This window comes from Durotheca rogersii, assembly GCF_024521655.1.
Source record: "Durotheca rogersii strain YMJ 92031201 chromosome Unknown GGS23scaffold_22, whole genome shotgun sequence".
Classification (NCBI taxonomy): domain Eukaryota; kingdom Fungi; phylum Ascomycota; class Sordariomycetes; order Xylariales; family Xylariaceae; genus Durotheca; species Durotheca rogersii.
Window position 1 is genome coordinate 324,280 of NW_026251253.1, and position 17,129 is coordinate 341,408.

The following is a 17,129-nucleotide window of genomic DNA, read 5'->3' on the forward strand; positions in this document are numbered from 1 at the left end:
CCTCTACCATTGGGACGGCGCAGACTATTTGCTTGTTTCTGGCACGCATAGGCGGGGGACATCCATTCATTTTCCACCTCGGAAGGGGGCGCGCGCACGGTACGGGAACGAATACCTAGAGGCAAGTGGGCGGCAGGCGGGACATGCATACACCTACTGCTGCTGCTGCTGCGGCTACTTTCTGTACTTAGGCATTACTTATACATATACATACTCTTCCAACCTGAAGATCTGAATGAGCCCTAGAAGTCGTCTGATCACTCACGAGACTGCGCGAGGCCGAGTGATAGACCCCAGGGTTACGGGTTTGATAAGCGCTTAGATTTGATCGTGACAGGTATTAACGTAAGAATTCCTAAAACGCACTATATAACTAGTAAAGAGATAGCGAGTGAGGGGGAAAGAAAAAGGGGAAGTAATTATTATAACTGTCCGGGGTCATTTCACTCCTCTTCTCCCTCCTCGATGCGGCGGCGGCGCCGGTAGTCTGCCGTTGCTCGGCCTCAAAAATCGACCCGGGAGAGAGACGACATAGCACAACCCTAGTCGACTCAACTCGAAACAACCATAGCACATTGTACCAGGCAGGACCAAGCAGAGAAAAAGAAAAAATCCGTATGAATGACCGCCTGGCCTTTTTTGCCTACCTCTCCTGCTCGTCGTCCTCTTCGTGTGTAAAGCGAGCGAATTCCTCCCCATCTCCGAATCCCTGGCTATGCAAATGACAAAGGGAACAAAAGGAAACCTCCCCCCCGCCCGAATTAATTATCATTTCCCTTCCGGCCTCGAAACCGATCCCTCTTCTGAGACTATTGCCAATCTGGGTTCAACTGTCAAGGTGGATGATGTGCTTGGTAAAGAATTCTCATAAGGATTTAAACGAAAAGTAAGAAGAGGGCATAGAAGGCTCAAGGGGGGGGGTATCGGGTATCAATCTAGACATCGTGGCAGAAAAACGCAAATGGTATAAAACGCGCACCTCCCCGTACATAACGTCAACTTTCCTCCCCGTATGCTTTGCCTGTCGTGGTGATAAAAGAACGCTGCCGGAAGACGAAACCCCTTCCGCATCCAGTTTCATTCCCGGATGGTCTGGCATAATAAGCCTCAGTCGTCAAAGAAAGAAGCGTCGTCAAATTCTTCGACCCGCGCGTCCGAATCGTATGCGCCGGGTCGCATCATGGGGGGAGTGACAGGTTGGCGTCGGTTGAGTTGCTGAGGCGGCGTGGTTGTTCCGGGCATTTTCTCGGCTTGCCGACTCGTTATTTCAGCACCCCGGGACCTGTTTGCAAATTGCTCAGCGGTGTATCTACGACCAGTGTTTCCGAAAGCGGTCGGCTGCGTCTGGTTCGAAATCGAAGGCGCATTTCTAACGCCAGAGGCCGGCGGGGTCATCAAGCCAGAGAGAACGCTGCCTTGAGATGGGGCACTCGGTTTCGTCGGTGTGGCATTCCTCCCTGGTGCCGGCGATGATGACCGGGTGCTAGAGAGATTGCTACGCGCAGGTTGGGTTGACTTCCGCCAGTTACCCCAAGCGGCAGCCAAAGGTCCGACTGCCTGAGCGACGCGAGGAGTAGCGGCTCCTCGAATCGTAGCCGCGATGTTCGGAAGGCTGATGGCCGATCCACCATTCATAGCGCGCTCTCGCTCTTGTTCCTCCATCTGGAGGTTGGCTTTCAGACGTATCGCGGCGTCCTTTACAGCATCTCTGTCAAGGCGCTCTGCGGATAAGGCGTTGATGATATCTTGAAGATCACCATGTCTCACGGCGAGAAGCTCGCGGAGCCAAGTGATTTCGTCATCTCGCTTCGATATCTTAGTAGCGGCGTCGGGATCGAGCTTCGTAACGGAGTGCTCAAGCTCCTCGATCCGCTGCTCGCGGGCCTGCAGCTGTTCCTGCAACACCATGATAGATTCGCGAAGGGCCTGAGGTGAAACCTTCTCGGGAAGTTGCATAGCCTCCGCAAGTTGCTTTGTTTGCGCCACGGGAGCAGGATGGGAAGATGGCCCGGGGATAACGATAGTCTTGGAGGCTTGCGCCGCTGCTTGGGCGGCCGCCTTCGCAGCTTCCTGGGCAATCTGTACCTTGTCCTCGAGGTGAGCAACCCTGTCTTGAAGATGTTCAGTCTTGGAAGTTGACAGGCTGAGCCTCTCCAAGAGGTTTTGTTCCATACGTTGGGCATCCTCGGCTGCATTGTTGATCTGTCGTTCATACCGAGCCTGGAGATCTTCCACTTCATTCTGGTGCTTACGGATCAGTTCACTGACCTCCCCACGTTTCGCGTTGTTGGCTTCTTCGAGCTCTATTCGTTTGGTGGTCTGTGACTCCTCAAGCATCATCTCGTGGTGTGCCTTCGCTGTGTCGGCATCCATTCTGACCTGGTCTAGCTGAGCCCTCAGCTTGTTGACCTCTTCCTCTAGTTCGATGCGTACATGGTTCATTTCGTTGTTGGCAGCTTCAAGTTCAGCTTGCGAAGCAGTTTGGGTCCGTTGAATTTCAGTAGCCGCCGAAGCCCTGGCCTCTTGGATCTCTCTCTGGTAGTGGAGAACACTCTGGTGAAGGGCGTGGTTATCGTTACGCATCTCCGATAGTACCGACTCGAGCCGCTTGCATTCACTAATAGCCCTGAAAGCCGCACGCTCACCGTTCTCCAGTCTTTCAATTTCGGTTTCGAGGCGTTCGCGCGTGCGGGCTTCAGCTTGAAGCTTGGCATCTAGCACTTCATGGCGCGCAATGAGAGCTTGCTCTTTCTTCGTCCGTCGAGCATTCTCCTCGGTGATTTCGCGCGCGGCATGGGCCATATCGTCTTGCAAGGAAACGAACTTGGCACGCCAATTTTCCCGGATCCGCTCGTTCTCTTCAAGTTGAACACCGATCGTGTCGATGAGCTTGTGTAGATGCTTGTTCTCGTTGTGAGTCTCGGCAAGATCATCCGCTTGTCGACTGGACAATTCCCTAGCACGCTCAGCTTCGGAACGCCAATGCCGAGCCTCCTGCCTCGCGTCACGCAGCTCAATTTCTGATATGTTGAGACGGTTCTTGAGCTCCGCCTGTGTCTGTTCGGCGTTGTTTTGGGCCGCTTCGAGAAGACCGACACGCATCGAGGTCTTTGTGGATGACTGCTCAAGGCTCTTAATCTTCTCATCACGTTCCTCAAGCACGGATCTTAGACGATCCTCCTCCTCAGCAGAGATCCTGAGGAGCCGCTGGATTTCTGAGAGTCTGTCTTCGGCTTCCCTGCGACCCAGAATCTCATTCTCGGTCTTGCTTTCCTGATGTCGCAACCTATCCTCAAGATCGTGGATCCTCTGGTCGAATACACTACGATTCATAATCTCAACCTCCACCTTGGTTTCTGCCTGCTCCAACTGTCGTCGAAGTTCAGCGGCACGATCTTCGGCACCACGTCTGACGGTAGTCTCGTGGTCAACCCGAGCCTCTTCAGCGCGGAGCCGCTCCTCAAGACCGTGGACTCTTGCGCGTTCGCCTTCCGTTCTATTCTCTTCGGCACGCAAGCGTTTTTCTAGTTCGAGTATTTGCGATTGCATCTCCGAAATCTTGGCATTGGCCTGGTAGTCGTCTTTGGCTATCGGTGGAGGGGGGGGCATAGAACGCTCAACTGCTTCTTCCACGACATTACGGATGTCTTCGCTGTGCAAACCTAATCGTAACGATTGACTGAGCTCTTCCTTCATCTGTTCCAGTGCCTTCATGACACTTAGATCCTCTCGGCTAGGATGTTCGGGCTCAAGCTGAGCAGTCTGGAGCGTGCGCATGCTCTGCTGCTGGTTGAGAGCATCCATAACGGCAATGCGAATTTGCTCCATCTTCTTATCTCTTCTCGGGCTCATCGATCGACGCACTGGCATTTCGTCATCCTCGTCATCCGCATCGCTCTCCCGAATCTCGGCCGAGATACTACGCCTGTCGCGTCGGCTAGAGGGCGCTCTGCGCGCCATATTGCCCAAGGCGTGTTGAATAGAGCTCAGAGCCTTCTCTAGGGGATCCAGCCTGGAAGCCAGGAGACTGTCAACTATCTCGTTAACATGACCATCGAAGTAGGCGACGCGTTGCTCAAGCTTGTCTTGTTCGCTAGCGCTAAACGTATCGTCCCATTCACTTCCTGGAAGACTATCTCCGACGTTGAGTCTGTGAACTGGGCCATCAAAAGACTGAGAAACGGCGCTATGTGGTGGGTCAACAAAGGGATCTTCGAGTTCGGTTGAGGGCCGGGGGGTTGTAGCCTGGTTGGACAGAGTGAGATACTGCCGAGGGCTCGGGGTCGGCACGTCACTCTGGAACGGAATTTGGGGCGTCAAATGAGTTGACGGGGAGTCGGTGATAGAATCGACCGGAACATTCCGTGTCGGGCTAGGTTGATGCCACTGGGGAGACTTCATAGTCCTCCTTACTCCCAAGGTCGGGTCCCGTCGGTTGAGGTGCTGCATGACAGCATCAATCTCTTCGAATGTGAGGTCATGAGTGGCGTCATTTTGAGGCTGAGTACTAGCTTCTGATGGTGGGCTAACCGGTAAGGGTTCATAGCTCTGTAGTTCCGATTCATCGACTGTTGGTTCATCCGCATGCGTCGCAGGGGATTCCGAAGCCTTATCGGAGACTGGGGATGGCGAGGCGGCAAACCGGGAGGCAGAGAGACCAGCAGACTTCGGGGGGGGTGATGGTGTGGTGGAGGCGAATCTCGATGCTAGTAAACCTTTAGAGACAGGAGGCGGCGACGCGAAGCGCGACAAGCCTAGCCCCTTCGCTGATGAGACGGGCGTGTGTTCTGCAGCCGAAGCGAATTCCTCAGAAACGAGCTCAGGCTCAGGCTGGGAGACGGGGTTAGTATCCGGTCCAGGTGTGGGGGAACCAGCACGATCGTCCTCCTGCTCGTCTGGCGACTCATTCGCCTCCGCAGGCTGTGACCGAAGACCAGGTTCAGCCAGAGCATCCACGGCAGTGTTACCACCAAATACGAAGCCGCCAGGTATAAATGGCCTGGCGGTGGCAGAAAGGCTCTTCTTATGCTCTTTCTTGAATAGGGGCTCTTCGTCTCCGAACGGCCTAGCGTTATTGAAGTCCTGAATTTCCTTCTCGCTACGGAATTCGAACGGCGTCCAAACAGACCCATCCTGGTCGGCGGCGGACGTCGCTGATGGACTGGTGGTCGCCTTTGTACCGTTTGATTCGGATTGGAATTTGCCGTCAGTGGATTCAGAGAGGGTAGTAGACGCAAACGTTGTATCGCCAGCGTGTGCATTCTCATCCTCATCGGCCTTTCCTTGGACGGACCGGCCTTCGCTACCGATGGTGTCGGCTGCGGAGGGGGTAGGCTCCGGAGCAGGGCTATACGACGGGGCCTGAAGCGCCGTCTCAAGCGCTGGCTCGGCGAACAACGGGATCTCTTCGCCATCCCCACTGCTCTCCTTAAATTGCTTCTTCGTACGAGTAGTATCCGTGGACCGATCTTCGCGGCGCTCGTCGACAAGAGTCTGTTCGGGGGCAGAAGCCTCCGGGCTAGATGGGCGCATGATGGGGATAGCCTTCGACTTCTTGGGCATGGCAAACTCGGATAGCGTAATATCAATATTACCGAAGATGGTGGCCGGGCGGTTCTCATTACTTTCGCTACCAGATGCCCCCGCACTTGTCACCGATGAAGTGAACGACTTGAGGGGCTGGAAAGCAGGAGCATCGGGATTGAATTTTGGACCAGATGCAGAGAAGCTAAATTCACCCTTGCGTGGTGAGAATGCCGGCGCAGAGACATTTATCTTCGCCTTCGGCAGCGACGACGTCGACGGCATGCTGATATGGCTAGAAGTCGTTGATTGCGCGTTCGGCGTGAATGACGAAGCCTGGAATGGGGGTGATTGAAAACCGGCTAGTTGACCGTTGCTATTGTTACTACCAAACACAAACTGACCCGGGGAGAAATTATTGGTAGGGTTAAATTTGAATTCGGCAGCTCCAGCATTAAGCTTGGAGAGCGAGGGCTTGCTTGCATGGCTCTGACGGTGTGACGACGACTTGCCCGGGCCCATCGAGACGGTGTCGGCCCACGGATTGCTCGCCGTAGAGAAAGATCGCTCATGTAACTGGTTCATCATATCAAAAGATTGGATAGGTGTGCCGAGATTGCTGGGGTTTGTCTCGATCTCATACGAGTTGTCACCGTGTCGCAAATCAAGGGCGCTAGGCCGCGGCTTCTGAACGCTACCCTCGTCCGTGCTATCCCGTACCTCGTCGTCAAAATAGGGTGTCTGTGAGAGCGAGTGGCCGCGGCTGTGTGGCTGTGGGTGGTGAAGCTTAGGGCCCTCGTCAGAGTCAGTCCCAAAGGCCCCAAAGTGCACAGAAGGCCTCCTAATGTGCGGCTCAGCAGGGGGCTCGGCTTCTTGAAGAGGCATACCCTCCGCCTTTTCGAATTCATTGTGGGGGCTGTAGTCTTCATGCTCAAGCTGCGAACGGAACTGTTCCTCGAGATGGTACTCGGCATCGTCAATCTCCTTTTGAAGGCTAGCGCTAGCATTGTGGCGGATGAGATGGCTGGTCTCGGGCGTCTTGGACGAGCTCTTCTCTTCATACGGGTTGCTCTGAGTTTCCTCATCAACCTCGCGCAGGTCCTGCAGTCGAGGCGAAGCTCTAGCCGAGTCTTGCCTATGCAGGAACTGGTGGGGAATAACTGGGTACTGTAGAGATTGATGTCTTTGGTGAGCACCCAACGGAGACATGCCATCGCGCTGGAAAGGTGAGGTCGGCGAAACTAGGGAGTTCAAGTTTAGAAGTGAAGGCGACCCGCTGCGGCCAAGTTGCTGCTGCAGCAGCATTTGCGGAGACCAAGGATGTGGCGAGTGTTGGCCAGCAAAGTGGAAAGGCAGCTCATGCGGCGAGATAGAAATCGACGCACGGGGGTTGAACTTGCCGTGCGACGGGGGGATGCCAAACGAGGCCGGCGAAGAGGTTGCAGGCAACGCAGGACTCTGTGTAGCAGAGGACCCATGTCCCGAGAGGAATGGGGGCGGGAAGGGGAATGTCTGCTGGCCGTTACTAGCAGCAGAAGCAGACGGTAGAGGAGGCGAAAAGGGTAGGGACGGGTAGTGGTTCGAAGTTTGACGGCTCATATTCGACGCAGCCGGGGAAAAAGAAGGCTGAGGCACGGGTTCGTCATCGCCGAAAGAGACGCCTAGCGCCCTAAGCTTAGCCTCGTTCAACTCGTTGACATAGTTCTTCCATGCTACAGCGCAGGTTAGCAGACGTTCCATGGATGGTTTCCAGACTGAGACATACCATTCAGATCGGGAAGGGTCACTTGATACTTATGCTGCGAGCGTTCACGCGCAACATCATCCAGGTTGGGCCATTCACCCCTACTTCGGGAGTTGTTCTCTGGGTGATCCGCAGATCCGTATATTCCCTCCAGATCGAAGCCGCGCACATTATAGCCCAGCTCCTTCCAGGAGCGGAGCATCGCCGACACGCTCCCTGCATCGAGAGGTTGTCGGCCCTTCTCAGGCTGGCCTCGTTCCTCGTCCCACGGCAAGCAAACGAGTATATTTTTCCCTTTCCACGGCACTTTCTTCTTGGGCTTAGGCATACGCCCGGAGACTGGTTTCGTTGGCTTAGCGGGAGTGGCAGGTAGCTCGTAATTTGCGGCCGCAATCAGGCCGTTCGTGTTCAGGCTGTCACTCTTAGGAGTGTCTGTCCTCTGTGTGGTCTCCGAAACAGACTCGATAGTATGGATGCTGATAGCATCTTGACCAAGCCTTCCCACCTCAAGTGTATCCATACTGGCGGTCCGGCTAGATACGCGGCGATTAAGAACCGCTTGCTTCAGAGTCTCGTTACTCGAGCGTTCTCTCGGATGATTCCGAGACGATCGGCTCGAACCTCGAGACAGATGTAAGGCGGTCGCTCGCGGAGTTCCCGGGTCGGCGTCGTCAAACCAATTGCCGTCGAGAGAAACCGAGCTTCTCAATGAAGAGTGCCCACTGTCGTCAGTTCCGTCGCTAAGCCAATGGCGATTCTCGGAAGTTAGGTCGTCGGTGGTATGCTGGCGGATCCAATCCTCCGTAATGCCACGGAGAGGGCGCCGGGCGCGGTTCGCAAGTATAGCAGCAGTTGCAGACAGAGAGGAGGAGGGGCGGTCTGACTCAGGAGCGGCGATCAACGGGGCCGGGCGGAGGAAAGGCGTGTTAATCTCGAGTTGATGCAACGGAGATTCCTCCGAAGTGCCACTGCTGAAGCTTAGGCGCCGAAGGTGCTCGCTATCAGCCTGAGGATACGGCGACCCCCAACTAGCGGTAACGAACGGCCTATCCGCCTCGGAACCGCGGTTCGGGGGTGGGGTCCTAAGATACCGCGACGCCCGGTCAGGCAGTTTGGGGGTGGGAAGCCGTGGGAGTACCGGAGACGATCCACCGTCGACAGTCGAAGCACTCGAGACAGGCGATGACCTCGGCGTATCGAGGAAAGGCGAAACTCCAGTGCCGTCCTGTGCAGAGGCACGAGGAGGGGAAGACGGGGCTAGAGAATACGTCTTAAGCAACCTTGGCAGTCACGAAGCAAGTTAGCCATCAAAGCTGGACGACTTGGGATTGCAGCCGCGGGAGTCGTCGACGGGGTATCGGCGTAGGTGCATGTGTATATGTTCGTGCGTGGGTGCGTACGTGTGTATGAGCGAGTGAGTGTGTGTGTGGTTAAACATACCGCAATGAGATCAGCGCAGACGAAGGAGGAATCGCCTGCCGCTAGATCTCCAGATTTATTGCACTTGCGTTACCGTGCGCCGCCTTAGTAGCCCCGACAATGATAACAATCAGGTTGCGGGCCAGTTTAAGGGGTGAATGGATTACAGGACCAGTTTGCAACGTGGCTGTCGTCGCGACGCGTTCGGGTCGAAAAACGAGGGCGCGGGCGAGGCGACAGAGCAGGGAAGAAAAAGAGCGGGAAAGGAGAGAAATTAAAAGAGTGGTAGGGGTATGTAACTCTCCATCGGCTTCGCTTCGCCTTGCCGGTGCCAATCCGCCTCGAATCCAAGATGGAAAGGCGATGACAAGATGGACTTGAAACTGTGAAGACGCGCGAGGGAGAGCTCGTCTGGACTGAACAGACAGATTACACATGAAAAAGGTGCACCGGTTTTTTGGTGTGGCCCGCCCCTGCTGTGGTAAGGTTGCGAGGTAGCTAAAGGACTAAACAAGAAAAAAAATCCAATTCGGACGAGAAAAAAAAAAGAATTGTCCAGGATAGCCTTGTGCATGGAAATTACTATTCGATCTAGTTTAGTGCCGTACTTGGTTACGATGGTAAATACATGCGCAGGATGGCCATCTCGGCGCGTCTATCCGCGGGGCTGGCACAGAAGCGAAGTACCTGATAACAGCTCCCACCACCCCAATTTTGCATGTGGGCTTGCATAGCGCACCCCTCGCCCATTCATTAATGGAGCCTTCCCATCGTCACGGAGCGTCGCCCACTTTAGGTCGGCCACGCCTACCATCACAACAAACGCCGCCGTCACTCAACTCCGCCCTGCCTCCCGCCTGATAGGCCGAGCATGCACGCTCGGTAGGGCAGGTACGCAGTACGTATGAGAGGTACCTAATGTATGCACATATACACCTGACTGATCGCACGGGTACCCGGGCAGGTCCTTATGTGTCTACTAGGTACCTAGGTACCTAGGTATATTCCACACCCCATATGGACTATAGACTACCAAAACATCGTCTATACTGCCTCCTCCGCTGATCGACAAGCTTAACCGAGCCTAGACCGGACTTCCCCCTCCCCCTACTTATCGGCTCGCCGTTTCTTCTAGTGCGATCTCAATCTCCTTTTTTACGCTTCCTCGCCCCTTTTCAGTCCTCCGGGGAACCCGATTGTAATTCTCTTCACGGCAGAGTCTGTACACCGCGCAGCGAGACCTCTCTCGGGCTGCCCTTCCTGCACGCTGCACAAATGCCTGCCTCTCCCTCCACCTCCAACGCACCCGTGCTTACACGGTTGGGCGCCGAGTCAAGCGTGTCTGCTTCCCCCCGGGTGCCTGAATATACTACACACCAAGTAAAAAATCCCATCCTACGAGATCGTTACACGATGGCGGAACCCCGTCCAGAAGAGTCTCTCGCCCCCATTCCCTCGTGCGTCCACGGGTACAGCAAACTCGGCTAGGCTGGTGCCGACGAGCCAACCGCCCCGGATGTCTTGCAAAACAATAGACACGCATGCGCAACGCCTACTCGCCCGTCTATCGTTTCCTTGCTCGCACGCGGACCCTACTTGGATCTCGGATGTCGCGAAGAGCGCCAGGTCCCACGTCAGGCTGGGTATATAGCACCATCGAGTGATTTTCGGTGTCTGGGGGATGGGGGCAAGGAAATATCCTCGGGCACCTCCTAGAATTTGGGGCGGAATCCCGTCATCCAATGGCCACGGCATATCTTTGGTGCCAACATGTCCCTGCATATGGACTGCGGTAAGCAATCATCGAATGCCAATCTCGAGTACTCGATCTGCCCTATCAATCCACTGACATTTTCCCCTTCCTCTTCACTCTCCCGTCAGCTCCGTAGCGAATTCGCCGTATCCGAACCCCACCAGGGTTCGTGCCTGGAATTGATAGGCGGGACCCGCACACAGGCTTCCTCGACGTTCGCACACGTAGTCATAATATGAAGCCACCGGAGTATAATATACCAAGGTGTAGAAGAAGCGATATAAACGGGCATTATAGCGACTGCGCTAGGAGACTATGTTAACCCTATTATCAACTCTACGGAATATTTCCCACGCCTACTAACAACGACCACCACAATACAACAGTGCGCTCAATTATCTTGAGAAGGCATCCCCCTTCGCACTCCAACACATGGCTATCCTGTGTAGAGGATTCGGCATCTAGTCCCCATCGACTGAACCGCCCTCTACTAAGGGGAAGCCTCCGCCTACATAGTTTAGTGAGGTCCCGGGGTATGCGCCGGGTCGTAGTTCTCTGCCTTAGTTATATAGTCTTAATGGAGGCCAGGCGAAGAGGACTGGTAGGTGTCTAACGGGGTTGAAACAATACATCTAAGGATGGGCTGGAGAGAGCGGGGCTAGAGAAGCCGTCCGTCTCTGGCAGTATGCAAATTCGATGCTCACGCCTATGTAAGAGACGCGCGATTTGCAACGCGCGAGTCAGAACACCGTCTAAAAATGGAAGGCGACGCGAATGGAAATTTAAGGTGAGACAAAACCCCGATGTCAAAATGTTGGTGGTGGGTTACGTATATGCGCCTCCCCCCCCCCCCCCCCCCCCCAACCCCGTCCCCCAAAAACAAGCGGGAAAAGAGACAAGACGGCGTTCTGCATTTCTCATCGAGGCTAGATATGCCGAAGGCGGGCTGGAAGGCGGGCTGGAAGGGGTGCTCGGAATCTCGCTCGCTCGGGGTTCCAGACGTGAGCCACAACGCCGGAGCGCAACCGAGCACCTGGAGAGCAGAGCCTCCCGACACCGCGTTCCAGACCGGCCCGAATAGATCACGCTGTGAGACAGTGGCGCTTGTCATCTCTGTGTCCACAGCATACCCGCTGAAAGGGTCGTGTAAGATCTGCATTTCACTTTGCAGTGGTGTAGGCTTTGGAGAATAGCATTGGGGTACTGCTACGGGAAGGGAAGTGCGTTACGTGGGAGAGATATTCGATACCGACGGGTTGGCAACGGGTTCGGACGACGCGAAAACACGATGCGATTTTCGGCTGCTTGCCCACCTCGATTAGAAATTGCCAGAGGTACCTCTGAGGGCAGCCCCAAAAAGTGGAATGATCTTGCCTGGCCACACGTGTGCATATGTACCTCAGGCCTACATACACATTAGACGAAACCAGATTCTTATATCTTAATCCAGAGTGCGGTGACAATGTATGGGTCTCGCCAGGGGGTTGCTCGCGTTTCGAAACGCAATTCCTCCTTGCCGCACGCTATAAACTGGTCGCAAATATTTCGTAGGCCTATCGGCACAGGAGAGGAAACCCGGAAAGGGGGCTAAGGAAACAGATGAAAAATATCCCTCCGTATAACGGTCGCGAAGCAATATGCCGCCGCCAAATCTACAGGCTAAGAGTAAGTACATCGCCCCGGACGGCTTTGCTAACCTAGGAAAACCTGTTGCCATTCTAATTATTGGCCCAGCCTAGGTCTGTCAGCATGCAACGTTGTTTTGGAGCGGGCGATCATTGATGCAGCAATTATTACCGCATGCTCCGAGCGGTGCTGGTTATAAACTGCCACTGTGCTTGTTAGGCTACGGGCTAGGTAGGTTGCGAATGTTCCACGGGACCATGATCTCAGAGGGGATCCCTAGCCCTGTGTCTCTCCTCCCCCATCAGATCCAGATGATCAGCGATCGCCGATGAACACCACAAATGGGACTGTGCGATTTCGAAATCCGTTCTAGCGCTTACGTATGTATGCGTGTGTCTGCGTGTACAAGGGAGTATATACATCAGGATATTATTTATTGGGGGCAGATATATTGCGAGCAGCTAACTTCACGTAGATACATATATAGGTTAGGAGGTAGTCTGCTTGCAAGTTCAATTCCAGCTGTGGCGGCGGTTATCTCGAATGGAATCGACGGGTTCTACGTTTGATTTGCCTACCTGAGGTGCCTTTAACGTACTCTGGTTTTAGGCACATACGGACCTGTTATTATCTCAACACCTCGAGTTCCCATCTAATCGACGGAAGGCTGAAAACACCCCTGCTTAACATAAAACAATGATACAGAGAAGATGCTAATATTTTTAGCCGACCCTGGATGGGAAGCATGAATAAGTATCCAGGGTACCTAACCTACTTCGGTAGGAGCACTTACATAGGTACCTACCTAATACACATCCCTTTCCCCGCCGATAGCAGGTCCCATAAACCACCGCGCGTGCCGGGTTCGGGGACCAAACGTATCCGTATATGACCGCCGGCGTGGTTCGCCCACTAGACACGCCAATGCCGTTCGGTACCTACCTACCTAGGTAGGTAGGGATATACATATATGTACGCGGACCAAATGCCCAATCTCCTCTCTCGCTTCCATGTGAGATGGATGTGCGTTCAATCGATAAGAGGACGACGATGTGTAACATACATAGGTAGCTACCTCTAGGTTGTATGTACCTAACCAAATAGAACATAGAACGTATGCACAATACAACACGTACATACCTTAGGCAAGGCACCTAATACATTTGGTACATAGCTCACTAAGCCACAGTGCCCAGGCGCCAGCAGTTCCCCTTCTGCGGGTGCAACAGGCCACAACTCGAACGTCTTACCAGTCCGGCAATATCGCGGATCATTCCTATACCCGCCAAAGTACCCTGTAGCGTACCTCAAGGGCGGAACGTCAGGACGGGAAGTGGATCTAAGCCGTTTCTAGTATCGTCAGCCTCCTCCTCAGCATGTACTTCACGTAATGTGTGTACTTGTCGTGGGCCCACGTACAGCATACATTGTCAATGTACCTCGGTACATGGCTGCCACCGCTCCACGAGTCAGGGGGAGAGGGTCTCTTGTCCATTACCTTTGTCACGCTGTGATTGGGCCTTTGATTAAAAATTATGCGTGGTCCGTGACTTCGCGCAGCTTTGTGCTTTGTGCAAAATACGAAGCTGATGTAACCATACCTCTCCTAATCCCAAGGAATCCCTACCTAGGTAGTTATCCGCTCCCTCTTCCCGTCTCGTCTTCCTCACCAACCAAGCCTCCTCCTCTCCCTCCACCCGACTCTTCCTCCTGTCTATCCTACCTCATGGTCATTCGTTCTGCCAAACCTGATCCGACCTGCCAACCCTCTCCAGTCCTCTTTCCCTCGTTTATTCTTGTCTCGTTCTTAATTTCCTTCCTTTTTTCTCTCTCTCTGTGTCTTCTACCAGAGGGTTGAGGCTTGTCGCGCCCCTAGAATATCTCGCTCGTTCTCACACGCACACTCACTCAATCCCTCAATACCGAGGACGCGCTTACTATACAGTCAACTATAACCACTGGATAATCTTGAACCTGTTGCGTGCGGGCTCAACAAATTCCAGGTTTGGCCCGTAGTGCGTCTGAGTCGAGATTGGCCGGCTCGTGACCACAAAACCCACCTGTCACCGACAAACTTGCCACCCGTCCCCCCCAAAAGGAGGGGATAACCGTGGGTATACCCGTCCAACTCACGCCTATCATCATTCAAGCTCCGTTATATTTTCATACTCATCGTCAATCACCATGCGTTCGATGCGGTTGGCCCGCCTGATGGCGGTGGCACTTTCTGTCACTACCGTAGCTCACGCTACTTGGCTGGACGAACAGCTCTTCGGCAAGGCTCATCGCGAAGTGACCAAGAGACAAGACAATCCTGGGTCAATCTTAACCGGTCTTCTCTCCTCCTCGTCTTCCCCCGACACTCCTACCCCCAGTACCGATGATTCCGATACACCCGCGCCGACTTCCGACAACCCACCCGAGTCAACCAGCACTCCTCCTCCAAACCCGCCCACCACTACGTCTTCGTCGTCGCAAACGACCCCGACGCGAACGACCCAGAGCCCGACGAGCGATAACGGACCATCTACCACGCCTCCTCCAACGTCCAGCCCCAGTTCGCCTGATTCACAACCTTCTTCAACGACATCTGGAGGTGACAATGAAACTTCTGAGACTGTGACTACCCCGCAGCCTCAGCCTTCTACCTCGACCTTCGTCACCGTGATTACGACGACGAACTCGATAGGGGAGACTATCGTTACCTCATCCTCCAGCACTATCGTATCTACGCCCACCGTCGCCCCTGCCGAATCTACTCAACCCCCTGGTATGCCTGATTCGATCAGGAATACAATCATTGGTGTCACCGTTGGCGTGGGGGGTGCCATCGTCCTCGGTGTCGCCGGTGTACTATTCTGGAGACTCCGCAGCAAGAGACGAAACCAGGAAGAGAATGAGGAGTTGGTTAGCTACGGTGACGGATTTGGCGGCCCCGGTACCGCGGAGAAGACGACAGATGCCAGCGGTAGCACCGCCGGCCGAACACCTTTCCAGAGCACGCTCGAGAGTTACCATGCGCCGACGTCGACGAACGCGGCCTCCAACTTCTAAACACTTGGACACGGGCCCTCCGTAACGGCTCTCCACGGCATTCTTTTTAAACCTTTTGGCGTTTGGAGATGTTACGCAATGCATCATCAAAATCCTCATTTTCATAAGCCGGTATCAGGAAATTAGACAGATTCCCCCGACATTCGCGAGTTGACGATGTGCTAGAGAAAGAAGAGAAGAGACAATAAGGAGACGGATGAGGCATCCCCATCCGCCTTCCGACCTAATCGCATCCATTTTCAAGCAATGATGGTTTTGCGGCGGAGTAAGGAAAGATGGGGAGCACGAGAGGGGGATGATTGATGGCTCGATGAGCGTAGCTCACGTAACTCTTGAGGGAGTGTGTGCGCGTGAGTGAGTGGGTGAGAGAGAGGAGATGACAAGGACGAAGGAGAGAGGGGAATGGTGAGAGAAGAGTACCTTTGTATACAGTTTCATAATCACCGGATTCCTTCGATTCTCCCCGCTTCTAGTACATAGGAACAATTCATGTGTACCTTTTTCGCCTGTGCGAGGAGGTTTTAGTCGTTAGACGCCACATCTCTCTCCACTTCCGCTTTTGCCGCCGCACCTAGATCCGCGATTCCATCAGCCGGCGGCAAGGTGCGTGCTACCCCTATGCATGGGATGCTGCGCGCGCAAGCCAGCCAGAAGTCAAAATCCCCCGGGAACACCAGTGGCGGTTTCTCCGAGGCTTCCCCCCTCCCCCGGCTCCGACCACCACAGATAGAGGACTCAGCTCCGCAGCGCCGCGCCGCGGATAACGCCTGGCGCGAGCGAGGAGAGCAGTTCAGGAGCCGAGGCGGCGAGGGCGCTCCGGCCGGCAGGTGCGGCGGCGAACAGCGCTGCCAGACCCGCCGGGGGAGCAGAGGACAAAGCGGCCACTCCCCCCTGGGGGCTGGCGTGGGAGTTGCCGGGTGCTACGGGGCCACGAGACTAATTAATGGTCGGCGCGACGTCGAGAGAGACCGTGCAAGTCGGACAGCTCCGGGGCTCGCGAGTACAAGGCAAGCAGTCCGTAAGGATCATATAGCAGTAGCCCATCACCCATCACGTTAGCCTTTGCCTGTCTAGACCCCCGAGCCTGAGCAGGCCCCGACGACGTGTCTCTTCCTAGGCTGTCTACCTAAGCAACCCACCGGTAATGCCCACCCTAAGACTCTTTTTCGAGGTATTTCTTGTTACTCCATCAGTCGAATCGCCCTGTGTCTTCAAGTCTCTCCCCGAGAAGAATGCGAGCTCCCTGGCACATCCTAGCCGAACTGAAGCTGCCCGGAGAACTTGGCCAAGAGACCGGCAACGGGTAGTAAAGATTAAAGGTACCTGCCTACCAACCTAGTTAGGTGATCAACTGGCTACCGTCGTAGTCTTTATTGTAGTCTGTATAGGGGTTGGATGAGTCGTTGCACCAGCTCGACCGTATACCTACGTCGAGCTCGCTGAGCAAGAAGTAGGTATTCCCTTGCCCATAGATGTGGGTCCCTAATAGAGCCACATGAGGCTCGGCATCAATGCCTAGGTAGGTAGGTAGGTAGGTAGATCGCTCATAACGACTCCGTAACGGAACGACAAGCTATTCTTTGTTATGACTTGCAGATATAGGATAAACGTTTAATTACTTGTTACGTAGGGGATCAGCCCCTATAAACCTGCACCTGCAAGTCCGAGAATGTAGGCGTCTACGTTTTACGCAACATTATTTTAGCATAGGCCTATGCCGAGCCTGATCAACTTTGAGGAGCGCCCAGTCGCTCCACCAATTTCTATTTTGCAGTGCCAGTACCCGGGCAAAACGAACGTGAGCGAAGATCCTTGAATATACGGTATCAGAAGAGGCGAGCTCTTCCGGGTGGGCGCAAGCATATTCGAGGTCCCTTTGCAAATTCCGTCTTCGCTCCTCGAGTATTTGTTGCCTTCCATCGTCGAAAGAATCGTTGTCAATACTGTCCATATCCCCGAGTTGCGTCTGGCACCAATTCTTGAAGCTCGTGACCTTGTCGTTTGCTCCTC

The 17,129-nt window shown here is 54.4% G+C and overlaps 2 protein-coding genes across 2 annotated transcripts; one reads left to right on the forward strand and one right to left on the reverse strand.

The window, feature by feature from the left end:
* Positions 1 to 1,107: 1,107 nt before the first annotated feature.
* Positions 1,108 to 7,787, reverse strand: GGS23DRAFT_599213 (uncharacterized protein; the record flags this gene model as incomplete). The annotated part of the gene is made up of 2 exons (XM_051518897.1): positions 1,108 to 7,235; positions 7,289 to 7,787. The coding sequence occupies 2 exons, from the start codon at positions 7,785 to 7,787 to the stop codon at positions 1,108 to 1,110; spliced, it is 6,627 nt and encodes a 2,208-aa protein (XP_051369404.1).
* A 5,851-nt stretch (positions 7,788 to 13,638) lies between these two features.
* Positions 13,639 to 15,659, forward strand: GGS23DRAFT_579887 (uncharacterized protein). The gene has a single exon (XM_051517093.1). The coding sequence runs from the start codon at positions 14,250 to 14,252 to the stop codon at positions 15,117 to 15,119; it is 870 nt and encodes a 289-aa protein (XP_051369405.1). The 5' UTR covers positions 13,639 to 14,249; the 3' UTR covers positions 15,120 to 15,659.
* The last annotated feature ends 1,470 nt before the right edge of the window (positions 15,660 to 17,129 follow it).